Raw genomic sequence first — 17,553 nt, forward strand, 5'->3', positions numbered from 1 at the left:
TCCTGCATTGTATTTTGATTTGTCTTCTCTTGCTGTATTTTTCATAATGTTGGGTGAAACCTGCATCGTGATACTGAAGAGATTGTCACAGCAAGAACTTCTTATCAGGTTAACTCTAGTTTTGAAATAAATGGAAAGCTTATTCTCTCAATGAATTAAATAAAGCTCAAAGATTAAATACATTAAACTAGATACCCAATAATATCAAACATTAAACACTAAATATAAGACTAATACTTAAAAATAAAGTTCTGAATTAGAATAACAAACAATTAACAGGAACAAAACACAAAATGCTACAATCCCATGAACAAAAAACATCGTAAGTACCTGGATATAGAGGGTGACCTGAAAGAAAGGGTAAGGTTGACAGTGTGTTTTTTTTTGTAAAGGCTTTCTTTTTTTTTTACTAATTTTTAAGGAAAATAAATAGTGAACAACCAAATGATATAGGTGTAACAAAGATAAAGTTCCCACCCCATTTGTACCCCATTTGAAGATAGCAAAAAAAGAAATGTTGTGCTAGAAGCATGTCTTAAACATCCCAATTAGAGTGAAATAAACCATTTAATGCATGTAATTCCTTTTTTAAAGATAATATAGTGGATAGAGAAGAGAAATGAATACGAGCACTGAAAAGTTCTAAAGGAATTAAGTCATAAAATAAATTCCTCCAGGCATTTATTAATCAGTGGCTTTGGATTTTCCAATGAGATACTAAGTGGCTGTTAGCAGTTAAAGAATAAACAGAAATCAATTTCTTATTAATGGGTGCAAAGGAGTACAATAAAAAATGAAAAAAGCCATGGAGAACAAGAAGTAAAATTATCCAAAATGAGGTGAAAATAGAGAACCACAAAAATATGGCAGGTGGGCAGGACTAAAACATATGAAAAAGGGCATAAAAGTCAGTCAGAGACTTAACCCATTAACATTATTTTAAGGTAGTCTCATAAATCCCATGAACAATTTTAAACTGAATAACTTTGTTAGTAGAAATTTTAAAGCAATATTTGATGGATGAAGTGTCCAGATCTGAATCCCACTTGACTGAAATATAAGGCTTTTTGCCTGCATCACAGAGCTGTGCATATGGCACTGAGACCAGTTTGAATAAAAAACAGGCTGAACAAGCAAAATTGTAAAAAGGTGAGATAAGACAAGGGAGGACAGAAAAATGCTGCATGTTCTGATGACCAACCTTAGTTATAGAAAACAAAGTAGAGAAAGACACTTAAAATTTAGAGGAAAAATCATGGAATGAAAAGAATTCTGACTCCCGAAAAAGACTGCTAAGTGTATGAACACCAAAAGCAGACTAGCACGGACACAATCAGAAGTGAAAGCAGAGCTTTATGGACACAATCAGCAGTGAAAGCTATAGAAAACTCTGTTATAAAGATTTTAATAGCCACCCACAAAATGATTGCTTACTGTATTTTCATTTGCCTCATTAAAATCACTTAGTTTCTTGGACAGCAGGTCAATGAATTCAGTGCTTTGTAGCAAGGAAGTGTTAAATTGCCAATGCTCAAGTGTGGATCCCAAAAGTATCAGGTGAAAATTTAATGTTGAAAATCTGTGATCAGATAATGAGGGAAAAAGTGCGGATACATTAGCATTGTAGCAAGATAGCGCTTTGGAGATAAAGATATAATTCTGGAGGAAGACTGGTGATGCATGGAAAAGAAAAAAATATTCTTCATAGATGGGTTAAGGTGTTAATCAACTAATGTCAAATCAGAAACAAATTGGAACAGTGGGAGATGAGGGTGGAATATGCAGATTTGTTAGGGGATGAGCGGTATCTAAAAGTAAGTCAATGAACGAATTTGCATCAATACCAACAATAGGCTCAAAACCAACAAATGATCGAATGTTTCTTGCAATGTCAGAGAATAAATTGCTTCTGTATGGTGTAGGTGTGTAAATTAAGCAGCAAGCAAATTTCTCACCACCCAACTCAACAAAAACATAACAGAGCCATCCTTTAAACATCACCCCTGGATAAAAGAATCTTAAATTGTAATGATCAGCTAACTAAAATCATAACAACACTTTCATGGGTGGATGCAGAAGAGGAGACAGCAACAAGGAAATTCTTTGATGCAGCACTTTTTTGTACAAAAAAAAAAAACTATGTTCACTTTATGCCAATGTAGAAAACTGCTAACATCTCATCTCTGGGGTTGATGGTGACCTAACATTCCACAACAGAATATTAAGATTAGCCATTATTCTATAGACAAGAGAAAGTTATAGGAAAGAACAGAAAAATCAATAAACAAACTTTTAACAATACAATGATGCAGAACAGCGCAAACAAAATAAAGTGAATATCCAAACATCTCTGAATGTACATCCTCCATAACCTAATGGAAACCTAATAAACAATATAAAAAAAGCTCCTGGCAGGATGATGAAACCCACACCAATGACCCTCTCACTCCAGACTACCTGTCATGCTATGCTAGCATAACTATAAAATTTACAGAAAGAGCCCCCTATACTTAGTTTTTTATAGTATATATGAACCTGTAAAGAAGCATTGCAAAACCATTGTAATCAAAAATCAGCTGCAGTAGCGCTATTAACAAATAATGATTGAGAGTACATAAGATAGTCAAATAGACTATGTACCACTCAAGATGAGGCATTTAGTGCCTCCATAGCTAGATTGGGATCTGTGAGCTTGCATGTGTTAAGTTGAGTTTGGCAGGATACAAAAGAAAGGCTTTAATGCCAGCATCCTTGAACTTCTTCAGGACTAGGGATATCACTTGCATGCCTGTGCTGTCTGTGCAGTATGATGAAGGAAGAAAAGGATCATGAAACCTCTGACAGTAATGGACTTTGCCTTCCTTGCTTCTTGCAGGACATTCTGCCAGTCAAAGTACCCTAAAAACTTTATAGTCAATTGGATTGACTGCATTATTCTTCTTGTTGTAAATACAATTGGCCCTCATGACCTCAGACTTGAAACTGGGAAGATACAGTAATCAAAGTGACTAATTCAATTAAAGGTATTGCAGCATATTACCCTTCACAGCACTTGAAGGAATACCCAGAATTATAAAATTGTCTGTTCTGGCTCTGTCATCTTGTTCTGTTAATTTAAACCACAAAGCTGCTATTTTGGAGTAGAAAAAGGATGTACCTGAATGTACCTGAATCACATTATTCCAGTCTGCCCAGAAAAAGGTCAAAAGATTTAGAAAATTGATTTTGCTTGGCATTCAAAGCATTAAAATCAGTTCTTAAATCAAAAAAAATTATTTGGATGACCGTGTTTAAAAATTCTTCTTGCATGATTTTTTTCTTCATTGACAATGTTTTTTGAGCTTTATCATTGTTAAGGATGACTGATTAGGATCAACCAACATGACAAGGTCATGTTTGGACTTGAAAGCCATCTTCTCTGGAGTAGCAGTCACTAATTCAAGAGGAGCTCTCCTTCCTGAACATATCAATACAAGAAAGTAAGTTAATAATTTGTTTACCTGTACTGGTACACAAACATAAATACTGAGAGGTGGAAAATAAAAAGAGTAATGGATGAGGCCCAAAGAGCAGCAAAAGTGAAACCATTACATACTGATCATCTCATGGACCCTAATGTCAGTCAAGCAGTCAGTCATTGTCCAACCAACTATATCCTAACACAGGGTCACGGGGGTCTGCTGGAGCCAATCCCAGCCAACACAGGGCGCAAGGCAGGAACAAACCCCGGGCAGGGTGCCAGCCCAAGCACATGCTAGGGACAATTTAGGATTGCCAATGCACCTAACCTGCATGTCTTTGGACTGTGGGAGGAAACCAGAGCACCCGGAGGAAACCCACGCAGACACGGGGAGAACATGCAAACTCCACGCAGGAAGGACGCAGGAAGCAAACCTGGGTCTCCTAACTGCGAGGCTACAGTGCTACCATTGCGACACTGTGCCGCCCACCCTAATGTCAGTGTAAAGTAAATGCCTTCCTGAGCAATTGTGTTTTAAGTTTCCTTGTAAAAGAGGGAATTGAGTCAGCTGATTGAATTACTTTAGGAAGACCATTCCAAAGGCTGAGTGCAATAGAACTGAAAGCCCTGTCACTCATACAGTACTAGTTAGTTTGGAGCACAACAAGGTGATCAGCATCAGTAGACTGAAGCAGGCAAACAAGACTCTGGTGCTGCAAGTCGAAGCGCAAGGCCACTTAAAATATGTGAAAGAAGTTATGTGCTCACTAGTACAGATCTGAGTGAGGACTCTTGCATCAGAGTTTTGAACCACCTTTACCTGAAATAGATTAGAAGGGACATGGGCTAATAGACACTTAAAGTACAAGATATGACGGAAACAAGTGGATGCAGGGTATGTTAAGGAGGTAGAAGTAAGGAACTTCAGTGTGATTTACTGTATGTGGGTTGAACAACAAAGGGAGGAATCAAAAATGACATTTTTTTCACAAGATGAAGGTATGATTATATCATCACTGAGGGTGAATGAAAATACAGCAACATGTTTCAGAAAATGTATATTTTTTGATTTATAAATCAATAAATCTTCAGTACTTATCACTAAGAAATCACATATTTTGCAATAATAAAAGAAAAAACATAGTTCTATAATCTGGACTTCAGTTAAAAAAGCTATAAATGTTAAAAAGTGCAAAATAATTCAGTATTTACTACATACAGTATATGAGACATAATGGTATAGTGGAAAATTTGACTTGGAACTTGGACTTCTAAACACAAATGTGCATACTCAGATGTGGCAAATATTAGTTTGCTCAGTTTCTTTGCTAAAGAACTACAACTGACAACGTCCTCCTACTGAACAAACACTGAACTGTTAAAATGAAAACTAAACATGTGATTCAAAAGCAACACATGCAAATAAAGGATTATGGACGCAAAATTATTATCAGACAGCATTCAACATATAAAATAAATTAACTCAAAATGATACTTTATACATGCGGTTTTACAACAAAGTATATTTACATCAAAACTTCCATACCTTTGATCTATTTCATGATGATAATTCAAATTAAATCTCCAACTTCATGAAAGCAAGAACATTTTTACAGTACATACATTAATAACACATGTGTAGAAAGGGAAAAGAATCAAAAACCAGATAGCCCTAAATGGGCAACTTTCTAAATTAAACACTATTCTAATAAATCAGGTGTTCCTCAGTTCAACTGTTTTTATTGCAAAGCTTTGCCCAGCTTTGCAAACATTTGTGACAAGGTGATTTGAAAGATGTGCCATTGTTATTTTCTGTCCACAGGCACAGCCATATGGCTGACATATGCTTTTGCATTAAATAGAGTGATCTTTACAACATTAGACTTTGATCCCCAACAGAATGTTTACAACACCAAGATGTAAAATACCACAAGGGTGAAGAATCAAAATATGAACAGCTTTAGGGTTCTCCATTTTCAGGGGAGCCAGTGTCAATAAACCCTGCCCTCACATTACAAACATATTCACATAAAGACTTCAGTTTTTAAGTGCAAAGGTCACAAAATGGTGCATTACCTCTATTTGATGCTACAAAAAATGAAATGCAGAGGAAAGTTGGTATCAAATTGGCTACTGCCTTTAGTCAATATAAATTTAGAAATTGTTCATAAAAAATATGCAATTAATGCTTTCACACTATTGTTATACACATATGTTAAACATATGATAACAAACTGTATTAATGTTCATTAAGAAAGACTCAATTAGACATACAAATGTTCATAGACAAGTATTTCTGCAAAGTAACAACACAGTAAAAACTGAGAATAAAATCTATAAAAAACAGAATTTAAAAATGATCACATCTCTTAACCAAACATTTCATAAGCATATGTAATTGACATGATTTAACAATGTTTAAAATAATAACTTTTCAGCAAATAAATATGTTTGTGAAGAAATAATACACAAATAATGAACAAATATTATTATTGTTTAACTCAAACTGACTTTTTCTTGGATCAAAACAGTTAACAGAATTTGAAAAACTAACACAAGAAAACTCAAGACATTTGCAATATTAATGCATTTGTTCATGCAGTAAAATTGATACTCTGAGAGTTCTAATAAAAAAGCTTCTCAGGTTTCATGTTATTTACATTGAAATTGTATAATAAACGTTGAAAATCATAAGGAAATACATTTAGTATCACAACAAGCATATAGCTACATGAGATGTGGGAGAAGTACAAATTTTCTTCTTATGGTTTACTAGTTAATTTGGATCACAAACCTCCACATTCTAAAAATGAATACACGCATATAAAAGGAGGTGAGTTCAAAAATGATATAGATTTAAATAAACACTTCCAAGAAAAAAAATTTAAATAGATTTTATACAAATAAAATGAGCGTCTCATGATTAGTGATGAGCGAACCCAGCAGAGTTTGCTTAGCTGTGTGTTCGCCAAACTCCACAAAATGCATTGAAGTTAATAGGGAAGGAGGAACTGAACAGTGGAAGCATCTGCTAACTATGCTGAACTGATTATTGTGGTCAAAAATGTGGTCTGAGCTTTGAAGCATTTCTGTTAACCACAAAAACAACAAAAGACACAAATAGAACCAATACCACAAACAAAATAGAAACCAATACCACAAACAAAACAGAAAAAAATTGCCACAAACTAGCAATAAGTAAATAAAATATAGATCTTTGCGCTCACAGAGTTCTAATCTTGGGGTACACAAGCACAACTGCACCTATGCATCTTTGCAGATGCTTTACACTTTTGTCTTCAATGAAGAAGAAAGTAACGCCTTGTATATAGTAAGAAATCTTTCATTATTATTATTTCACTGAGTCTCCTGTTAACTAATGAGAGATGTGCTCCTTTAAGGCTTGTTTTAAGATGCAGCTAGGCACATGGCAAATTATGCATGGATATTAGCCATGTGGTGGCAGAGCACAGGAATGAGAATTACAAATTAGGTGGTGGTATTCCACATGGACAGCTAATGTACCCCTCAGTTGAAAATACTGCAAAGATTGTTTTTGTTTTTAAGCACATGTGGGATGGAAATCCACCTCGAGTACTGACCAGGTCTTGCCTTCATGCAGAAGAAAATCAGCAACAATCTTACAGTAGGCATTCTTTAAAGTTCTGTGAATGGCTGCTACAGTTCTGTGATGTCAGGCTGGCCTTGCAAAGCATCATGGGTACTGAGAAAGAATGTTCACCTAAGCACTCTGCACAGCACATTTCCAGGCAGCAAGGCAGCAAACACAGCACATTCACTGCAAAAAATGCTTTGGCTAATTCTGCCAATCAGAACTACTTAACTAAATACCTGTAATTAAAATGCCATTTTTTTCTTTGACACATACAAATGGTTTTCTGTAATACAGTAAGCATAAATAAAGAGGGCACATTACTTTAAGTAGTTTACTTTCTGTTTCTTAAACTATTCTTAATATTTGTAGATGTCTGATGATAATGCATTGTCATTCCTAACTGAAGTCAGATATTGTGTCCTTCAGTATTCAGGGCTTGGACAATTGCGTCTTGCCTCCAAATAAGAGACATAATTTGGAAATATATTCATTTTCATTAATCTGCTGATTACATACAGATGTATTGGTCAATAAACTTGAATAATAATGGTTCTACTGAGTAACATTTATGTTTTCTTAATGAGGAGGACTGAACTTTAGTCTCAGAATTCATTTGAAATTTAGGATGTACTATAACTACACTGATTTTATCATATCTCAGCCAGGGATCCTCTCCTGACTGGGGGTCTAATTCATATTTTATGTATCTTTTGTTCCTTCTTGAATCTTTTATTTATGTTCATATGTTCATTATTGGGCAGCACAGTGGCTCAGTGGGTAGCGCTGCTGCCTCGCAGTTGGGTGATCTGGGGACCTGGGTTCGCTTCCCGGGTCCTCCCTGCGTGGAGCTTGCATGTTCTCCCCGTGTCTGCGTGGGTTTCCTCCGGGCGCTCCGGTTTCCTCCCACAGTCCAAAGACATGCAGGTTAGGTGGATTGGCGATTCTAAATTGGCCCTAGTGTGTGCTTGGTGTCTGGGTGTGTTTGTGTGTGTCCTGCGGTGGGTTGGCACCCTGCCCAGGATTGTTTCCTGCCTTGTGCCCTGTGTTGGCTGGGATTGGCTCCAGCAGACCCCCGTGACCCTGTGTTCGGATTCAGCGGGTTGGAAAATGGATGGATGGATGTTCATTATTCTTTATTTCTGTCTATGTACTAAAGCTGCCTATGTTATGTTTTATGTGTTTCTGGGTGATCCCCCAAGAGCCAGGAACTGCATTCGGTCATATAAATCCAGTTTCACAGTTCCTGGCGGTTCACTTTAGATATGCTTACAAGTGTTTGTTGAGCTACTGTGATTTTTCCTGCGCTTGTATTTTTTTGGATATTTTGAACTTGGGCTCTATTTTTTGACTACGCCTTGGTTTCTGAATTGGGTCTTTCTTTGCTTGGAATGCCTTGTGTTGCTGGAAACTTCTTTATGCCTTATGTGCTCTTCTGAGATTTATAGTGTAACAGGGTATTTTGTAATTTTGTTTTATTAGGATCCTGTGTTTGCTCTTATTACTAGCCAAGGTTTAATGGTAAATCCCCCATGGTGGTCATTTTTGGAAGTGTTTTTGGGATTACGTGCTTAACTTCATGACAGATCTAATCTTTAGATGTCACGTTTTCACACTAAGTTCTGCTTTGTCCAGGTTAAAATAAATTAGAATTAAGGTGTTATTTTTATTATGCAGGATTCAGAAAGCTAGTTAATTCATTTGATTCAAGCAGAATTCATTACTGCTATGCTTTACTGCCAGGGTGTTCAGCAGGGACCGTAACTACAACTAGAAATTACAAACTTTACAAGATTTTAAGTATATGTGTCTAATAAACATCTGATCATGAAAAAATTATTTCTTTTTTGTGCATGGTGTTTGTTGACAAGGTGGTTTTGACTATGCTACAATGTTTGCTGCAGGTGCTAACTGACTGAGCAGTCTGAATTATGTAATGACCAGGAGAAATACTTAAGTCTTTAAATGAAGAAAAATGAAAACTGGGAGGTTGAAACCTCCTTTGCCAAAACCAAAATAATATCCCAAATTTGTAGTCTTAAATAGATCAGCAATAATTTACAAAAAACACACACACTTTAATCACAAACAAACTTACAGTAGCTTTGTTTGAATCCACAATCACTGATGATACAGAAGCTAATATGTGGCTAATGATATTGTTACACGTGACCTTTGAAGCCAACTAGACATTGCATTGTGACAACCAAACCACAAAATGGCAGCATTTGCAGTGTATACATACAGTACTTAAACATATACAGAGCCATGAGTCTGGTGGAAAACACTATATAACAATAAATTGTTTTAAACTGAATTGAATTGAAAGTTGAAATTACATGTGCATGGTACTTGATTATAATACTTCCAAATAATATATTATTGAAAATTAATTTGTGCCTGATTAGGATTTTCTATTTTTGTTTTGATTGCTCATTAATTTTACCATTATGGAAGTACTGTGCTGTCTTGGATGGGCTGTGTGATTATGTTTCTAATTGATGTACAACTTATAAACAACTGATGTGTGACATATTCTGTGGCACATTAATTTTATGATGTCCATGTGTGTAAATCAATTCAAAATGATAGTAAAACAAATGCAAAAGCGTTGTCAATTTACAAAATGTTTCTCTAAATAGCACATAAAGTCAGGGGTGTGTACATATTAGCTATCAAGATTGATAGTCCTGATTTTTCGCATGCTGGCTTATAATATTACAACACAAAAAAAGAAAAAGACAGTAGAAACAAAATATTGTGGCCAATATTAAAGTGCTACCAGGCTGATTGAGAAAGTTTTTAAAACATTCTCTAAAATCATCTTTTATATCTAATCTTACAATTAAACACAATGTATAGCCTCATGATCATTTATGTAAATTGCCTGTTTCAGTTTCAATCAATTTTTTTAATTAATCAGTTTAGTTCTCTATATAATTACAAATATTGTATGGCTAAAAGCAACAAGGATTTCAAGCTCACTTATTCAGTAGAGCCTAGCAGGATGGTTTGTTATAATACAGTGTAATTAGGCATAATGAAGAAGTCAACGACACACCAGACTCTAATTGACTGTTCGGTACAGTGACACACATGTCAAGACTCATTCAAACAGGGTCGATATAGATTTCTAATTTAATATACTGAAAAAGTATATATACAAAAGGCTAAAGAAATACTAGTTTACACAAATTCAATCATATACTTCAAACATATACTTGATTTCCTAAATAATTAAAAAAAACTCAAACTAAACAATGACAAATATTTTCACCTATTCATTTTCTGATGCCTCTTTATCCAGTACTGGTTTTCAAGCAGAAATGCAAGAACCAATCCGGAAAGTGATGAAAGTTCATTGCATGTTTACTACATAACCAACATTCAATTGCATTAGACCAGTTTACATTTGCAAATAAATCTAACAACTACACTTTGGACAATAAGAGGAAATCAGTGCCCTGCAAGTCAATCAGAGGCTTGATGCAGTGTGCTGTGCCACTCTGCCAGCCTTAAAGAATAAAATTAATTTCAACACATCAGAAATACTTGCTTTAAATTGTTTTTCCCAGATGGAATCAAAGTTATTTTGATTCTTTTTTTTTACATTCTGTTATTGACTTTGCAGTTCTCTGACTATTTTGAAACATATATCCTGTTTTTGTCCTTTTTTTGATTTATTTATTTAATGCCACTTGAAAAATATGAGGGATAAAATATGCTATTTCAAAATGTACTGGGGAAAGGCCCCCATATATTGTATGTTATGCCACTCTGTTTCAATCTCAAATCCATTAATAAAATAGATTGATAAGAGTTCTTTCAAATAAACAATAAATCATATAGTTCGGTTCACTGGTGTAAATTAACAGAAGTGCATTTTCGTAAGAAAGAAGACAGGAAGCACTTCTTCATAGAAAGAGTCACAGCAATGAGGAACATATTACTAAGCCATATTGTTGAACCAAAATCTTTAAAAAATATGAATGATTTTTGTGACTCAGTGAGCTCTTCTTTGCTTTGAGACTTCTTATGAACTTATGTAATAGAATATACAACTGCTAACTTTTAAGTGATATTCATTTTTACTGTTAAACCTGGACAGACTCCAATTAAACATACTCTGTATATCACATCTATATAAGAAAGGGCAGAGATGTCTTTTTTATCTGAGAAGATTTCTTCCTTTAATGTGGTTAATTATATTCTTTATGTTTTCTATAGCTCTGTGATGACCAGTGTAATTTTCTATACTGTGGTGTGCTGGGTAACGTCACTTCAGGAGAGGACCACTGAATCAATAAGCTGATTAAGAAGGCAGGCTCAGTCATGAGGCATACTCTCGACCCTCTGGAAGTGGTAGAGGAGAGAATGGAAACAAACCTGAGTGCTATTATAAGCAATGATAAACTTTCTCTCTCTGACACACTGGTATTGAGTACTTTTAGACAACAAATTATTCAGCAGAAGTGTGTCAAGAAACGCTACTCAGGCTCCTGTATACCAGCAGTAATATACCTGCATAATGTCTCACTGTCTCTGCTCTCTGCTCATTTAGTAATCCTGGTGTATATCTAAAAGGGTTGCTGTTGTTGTAATATTTATTGAGATTCTGTTAAAAGCTAATTTCTCCTTGAGACATATAAAGTACTATCTATCTAAACATTCTGATTCACTTATATCACAAATTTAACATCTGCCCAGAATTTCCCAGTTTTCTGAATACTGGACAGGGTGGAAAATCCAGTAATAGAGAAAGAAAGAAGAACCAGTAACAATAATGCTGAAAACTTACATAAAAAATAAACTATCCACTCACTAGTTACTGATGTTGATACATCTTAATGCATTATATTTCAATACTTTTATGTCAGTATGTATGAAAACAATTGTACCAATAGTTTTTGGTATTCTGTTATAAATTTTAATTTATAACAGAATCCCAAAATAACATTTTTTTGGTTTTAAAAGACTCCAAAGTTTAAAAAAATATACAAATAAAATTAATCCTAATTTTCTGTACCATTTAGGCAGAAATAATGTTCATTCATAAATAAGGCTCTAAAAGTATACTAAATTCTGTGATGTTCTTACAACTCACTAAAACTTTTATTTACAGCTCACTTAATATCAAGTTATTTTGTGGTTAACACAGTTGCCTTCTGGATCTAGCTTCCTGACTTCGAATTACACGCCCACTTGCCGACTATGTTGAGTTTTCATTGTCTCATCGTGTCCATGTGTGAGTTTTCCCTCACTCTTGTCAAACATATTCCTGTGAAATAGATTAGGCTCTCTAAACTGATCTAATATAAGTGAGTGTAAGTGGGTGTATGAATGTGGCCAATATTAACCAGCATCCAATTCAGTTTGCTAGCGTGCTCAGTTCTGCAAGAAATGGCACTGACTCTAGCAACCCTACAACTGGATAGGTTCAAACAAATGGATGGCTATAAGTGAGTACATACGTGTGATTTAAAAAAAAAGGAATAAAAACTTAAGTGCATGGATTAGTTCTTTTATGTGAATTACTTTTGCATATCAAATGCTTGTTGCATTGGCTCAAAAACATTACTCATGAATTATTTTACACCCACTAATGCTGCACCATAAAAACATTATACACGACTGTTTAGTAAACTGACAGTGTTTCTGTTTTATGTATTTATTTTACTGCTCCTATGTGTGGACGTGTGGGGTGCAAACTCCTTTGAAGCAATGCCCAGGAAAACTATATCTACCTCATGGTGACTTGGACAGGACTTATATATTTATTGGTGCAACCTCAGAAGGACCAGCTAAGCTGTAGATCTGACTTTGTCACACGCCTCTTGAACCATGGGTGACTTTTTCACTACAACTATGGTAGTCCTTAGTGCTAAAGGTACACTCTTTCAGTTTGGGAAGCAACTGATGGGAGTTTTCATTCTACAGATTAGATATTTAATACATGCCCTGAGCTAGAAAGAGAGAGCAGAAATTACAGAAGAGGAGCTACAATAAGACTTTCAAAAAGAAGTCTACAGAAAAATGCCCCTCTTTTCTAAAACTAAAAATGCACTTTTTTCACTACTTAGTAGCATTTTTCTGAAGTTAAAGTAATACATACATAAATATATAGATACATATCAGCAGGACTGGTGCTACCATTAAGGCGAATTAGGTATTTGCATAGGGCACAGACCATAAGTAGTGGGTGGGGGGGAGACCCAGCCGAATGTCTTAACTACCAAACAGTTGGTACACTAATAAGCTGGGCCTAGGGCACAAAATAACGTAGCACCAGCACTGTATTTCAGTATGCCTATGTAACAGGAAAAATAATACATACAGCTAAATTTTACACAATGTTTTATTTTACACTGAATAAACTAACATTTACCATACACCTTTATTAGACTGTGTGGTGCGACTGGCAGCTCCAGAATCCTAGGTTCAAATCACATTGTTGTTTTGATCCATGTTTAGTTTGCATTTTTTCCTCTGACTTTGTGGGGTTTCATCAAAAAGAGGTGCAGGATAGGTTAACTGTCAATTCTTAATTTGTGTGTTGTGTGTGTGTGTGTGTGTGTGTGAGCCCTCTGTTGGACTGTTGCCCTGTTTAGTGCTGTTTCATACCTTGTGCTTACCGCTGCTAGGACAGCCTCTGGTTCCCACCATGACCTTGACATAGATTAGGTAGGTTTGTGAATGTTAATATTATTTCTATTTGCTTCTTTTAAGATATTCTGTCACTAACTAATTATAATCAAAATTTTAAAATCTTACATAGAAAAAAGTTATAAATTCAACTCATAAAAGTTGCCTGGTAGAACATTTAAAGGCATAATTCTTTTTTTGAAGTGTTGTGACAAAATAATCCAAAGCATTGTACATCAAACATCATCAAAGTAACCGATTTTTTTTCTCAGATTTCTCAAAGTTCAGTAGAAGTTCATGCCAATAATAATATGCAGTGGCAGTTATGAAGTGCTGAAAAGCTGAGCCTACCTGGCCAGTGGCTTGCCATGTGAAATTCATGTACTGGATATTGACAGGAACCGCTGGCATCCTCTGCTGCGCTTTCCTGAAATCGTGAGTAAACGGAGCCATTTTTCCCTCGGACACAATTAAAATATCTTCCTCGAAACCTGCAAGCGAGAGCGAAGAAAGTTCGGTGAAATACAATACATCACGGCCATAAAACCGGTACGTTAATTACTGAGCTTGCACAATGCCTGGCAGTCTTTTTGCATCACTGCCAGTTTTGTGTTTATTAGAACCCCAATTAAAGACTTTGGGGAATGAAAACACTTAAGCTTCAATAAGAAACGTGACAGTGCCGGTGGTTGCTGTTACCTATCAGTGTCCTGGCTTGATGCGCATCGATCCACAAGTAGAAAGTCCCCTCTCGCTGCGCAGCGCTCGCCAACAGGAACGGCAGCACGTGTAGAAGAGCGTAGGAGCGCAGCGAAGCGTAGGTAGCCGTGCTGGTGGCCATACTCGAGTCTCAGTCTATTCTAATACGCCTTTTTGTAACTTTCTTTCCCCCCGTGCTCAGTGCCGTTTGCTCAGTGCGTGCCGCTCACCGCAGGGGTCTCCAGCTGTCAAGGAGCAAAAGCTGAAGTGAGACGCCGCTGTCCGGCCAGCCCCGCTATAAAGGGGGTGTACAACGTGTGCCTCAAGGGGGCGACTTCGAGTAGCCGAAGCGCGCTGCACGCACCGATCCGCCGCTTTGTAAGAGGGCTATAGTCGTCTTTGCATACTCGAGGGCGGCTTGACACTAAAGGACTTTCCTTGCGTTGTCGATAAATTCAAAAGAAGGCGAGTAAATGAACTTGAACTGAGTAGTAGCGTGCGCGCACACACTGTCTTAAGAAAACTTTGAAGTCCATGAATAAAATTACATTTATTGTTCACCGCACAGATCAAGACATAGGCTAATGTATGTATTCTTTAAGGTTGTAATGTAAGCGTATCTCAACGTTCGTTTAAAATATATTTACAGTCATGTACGATAGTCGTATCCGAACTTTGAATGTGATTACATATTTAGGAATACGACATTCTCCTAAAAGTATTAATGGGTGCATAATCTGTTATCTTAATACCAGTGCCATGATACTCTAAAAAACTGAGCCAAGCATAGTTCATTTGATTTGCCAAATTGTATTTTTGTAAAGTCTCTAATGACTTTTCAGTTGGCTACAACAAAGTCTTAACATTTTACCGTTACCGAATAATGGAAGAAGTAAGTCAAAAACGGCAAGGCATTAGGGGGGATGCGGGTGGAGGGTTATGACATTAAGTGTCCAAGAAGCGTGAATATAAAACGGAGTCTCTAGCTTTATTTGACTGCTCAGCTTGAAGGAGATTCACATGCAAACATCAGCGGTGAGTTCCTCAAAGTAGTGCACGAGCCACAATTTAACAAAATCAGAGGGGCGGTGAGCAGATCTCATCAGCTGGAGGTGCTGCACAGCTAATTTGTTCGCAAGAAAACTCTTCATAATGTGTGCGCCAGATGTTATACGTTCACTGTTGGTAACTGAAGTTGAGATCCCTGCACATCTAAGCAAGTTAATGATGCACAAACGTCTGTACGAATGGCTAACAATGTGTGTTTGCATTCTTGATATAAAGTTAGCTGATAAATACTGGGGTGGCGCATTGGAACTGGTGCATTACAGCTCTAAGTAGAATGAGTTAAAATCCCTGCCAAATTACTGTCTATAAGGAGTTTGAATGATCTGTCTATGCAGGACTGGCTCCAGGGAGTCAATTAGCCAGGCTAAGCCCTCCAAATATCATGTCAAGACCTCCTTATCCACGCTACACAGTCAAATTGCCAGGTTACATTAACTAATGTATCAAAGTGAGCCAAAATATACACTTAAAGTATGAATTTAACAATGAGGATTTTGCTGGGTATTGGGTATACTGCTACTTGTTGCATCTTTGAGGATTTTTATCATTCCTTGCCCCACCTAGTATTTCACACAACTTCCTTACTGTGTTGCTCTGGAGCTGGGGCTGTGCATGTGACTGAACAACCAGCGTGTCCTGCAACTGGCCATTGCCCCATGCATGGTTATTTATTGCCTTGTGCTCAGTTCCTCCTTTATAGCTTCCAGCCTCCCAAAATCATTATTAGACTTAGTACATTTGAAAATGAATTAATAATAAATATGGACCCACACATATTAACAAGGAAAATAATGAAAAAAGTGTAAAGATAATCAACAATATGAAATAAGCTGATATTGTTCATTTCCTGGTTTACAATGATGCATTGATCTGTATATAGGGCTTATCTGAAGGGTTGTGCAAAGTGGGAAGACATTGACCATAAAGTGTACCTTTGAGCTCACCTCCTTTCTTCCAGTAACAATGCTCTTTTCTGACTCCATGATATTAAGCACGGAAGAAACTGGCACTTAAAAGTGTTTGAGGTTGACCCTTGATATTTATACAGGTATGCTAGTGTGGGGAGGCAGGGGCCACAAAGTGGCAGTGCACATTTTTAGGTAAAGTGCCACTACCAGAAAGAGAGAATGATGGTATGGATGAAAACATGCAAAGTTCTCAGAGGACATTAAAACATAAGCAATCCAATCTCATAGAGCAAGAAAGATTTAGAGGATATAAAGGCTTGATGAGGCTATGTATAGTATCTCCTGGTAATCAGGTGGCAGCACAGGGAATATGTAGAGAAGCTGGGACAAGGTTGTTTATTTAAGAATGAATTTAGGGAAACCTAGTAGAAGACCACTACTCGCCTGTCTAACAGTCAGAGGCAGGGCCGGATTAAGAGCTTTGGGGGCCCGTAGCACATTTCAAATTTGGGGGCCCTTTTGGTCTGCATCATCTGAAGTTTAGATTCTGAACAGTTCAAACCGGACTAAATAATTATTTTACTCTCGATTATAATAAGAATCTTATAATATTTATGTGAATTTTATGTGTTGGGCCCCTAAAGTTTTGTTGTGTAAGAAATTTACAGTTTAAAAACGTAAAGATAATATTTTTAAAGACCAGTTTTTCAATGCTACACTTTTTCATTAAATATTGGGTCCACCATTTGGGGGCCCCCGAAATTGTGGGGCCCGTAGCATATGCTACATGTGCCTATTGGTTAATCCGGCACTGGTCAGGGGTCTAGATAGAAGTCTGACTTAAAGAAGTGGCAGTATGTGGCTTCTGTAAGTGAAAATGCAATTATGAAAAGACAGTATTTACTATGGACTCAGGAGTGCTGGGAAACTGAGTGCTCTAGTCTGTGAATTTAAAATTCCAGAGGATTTCATGAATTTGAAGGTATACAGTAATGATGTACAAGGCATTTCTAGTTGCTGATAGATTAGCTTAGCCATATTAACTTTTTTTTTTCTCACTTATTTCCCTCACTTTTAAACCCTACCTGGCACATCTATTTTCTAAGTATCTGTCATTCTACCTCACAATTTACATTTTTTTTGCCCTTTCTGCTTACAGAACA

At 36.4% G+C, this 17,553-nt stretch overlaps 1 protein-coding gene across 1 annotated transcript in view; it reads right to left on the reverse strand.

The window, feature by feature from the left end:
* wif1 (wnt inhibitory factor 1) overlaps window positions 1–14,722 on the reverse strand; it is a 106,172-nt gene extending 91,450 nt beyond the window's left edge. The window contains exons 1-2 of the mRNA XM_028806979.2: window positions 14,415–14,722; window positions 14,067–14,206 (exon numbers count right to left, since the gene is read on the reverse strand). Coding sequence (XP_028662812.1) covers window positions 14,067–14,206; window positions 14,415–14,556 — 282 coding nt within the window. The 5' untranslated portion in view covers window positions 14,557–14,722. The remainder of the gene's footprint in view (window positions 1–14,066; window positions 14,207–14,414) is intronic.
* Between the last annotated feature and the right edge of the window lie 2,831 nt (window positions 14,723–17,553).

This window comes from Erpetoichthys calabaricus, chromosome 1 (assembly GCF_900747795.2).
Source record: "Erpetoichthys calabaricus chromosome 1, fErpCal1.3, whole genome shotgun sequence".
Taxonomy (NCBI): domain Eukaryota; kingdom Metazoa; phylum Chordata; class Cladistia; order Polypteriformes; family Polypteridae; genus Erpetoichthys; species Erpetoichthys calabaricus.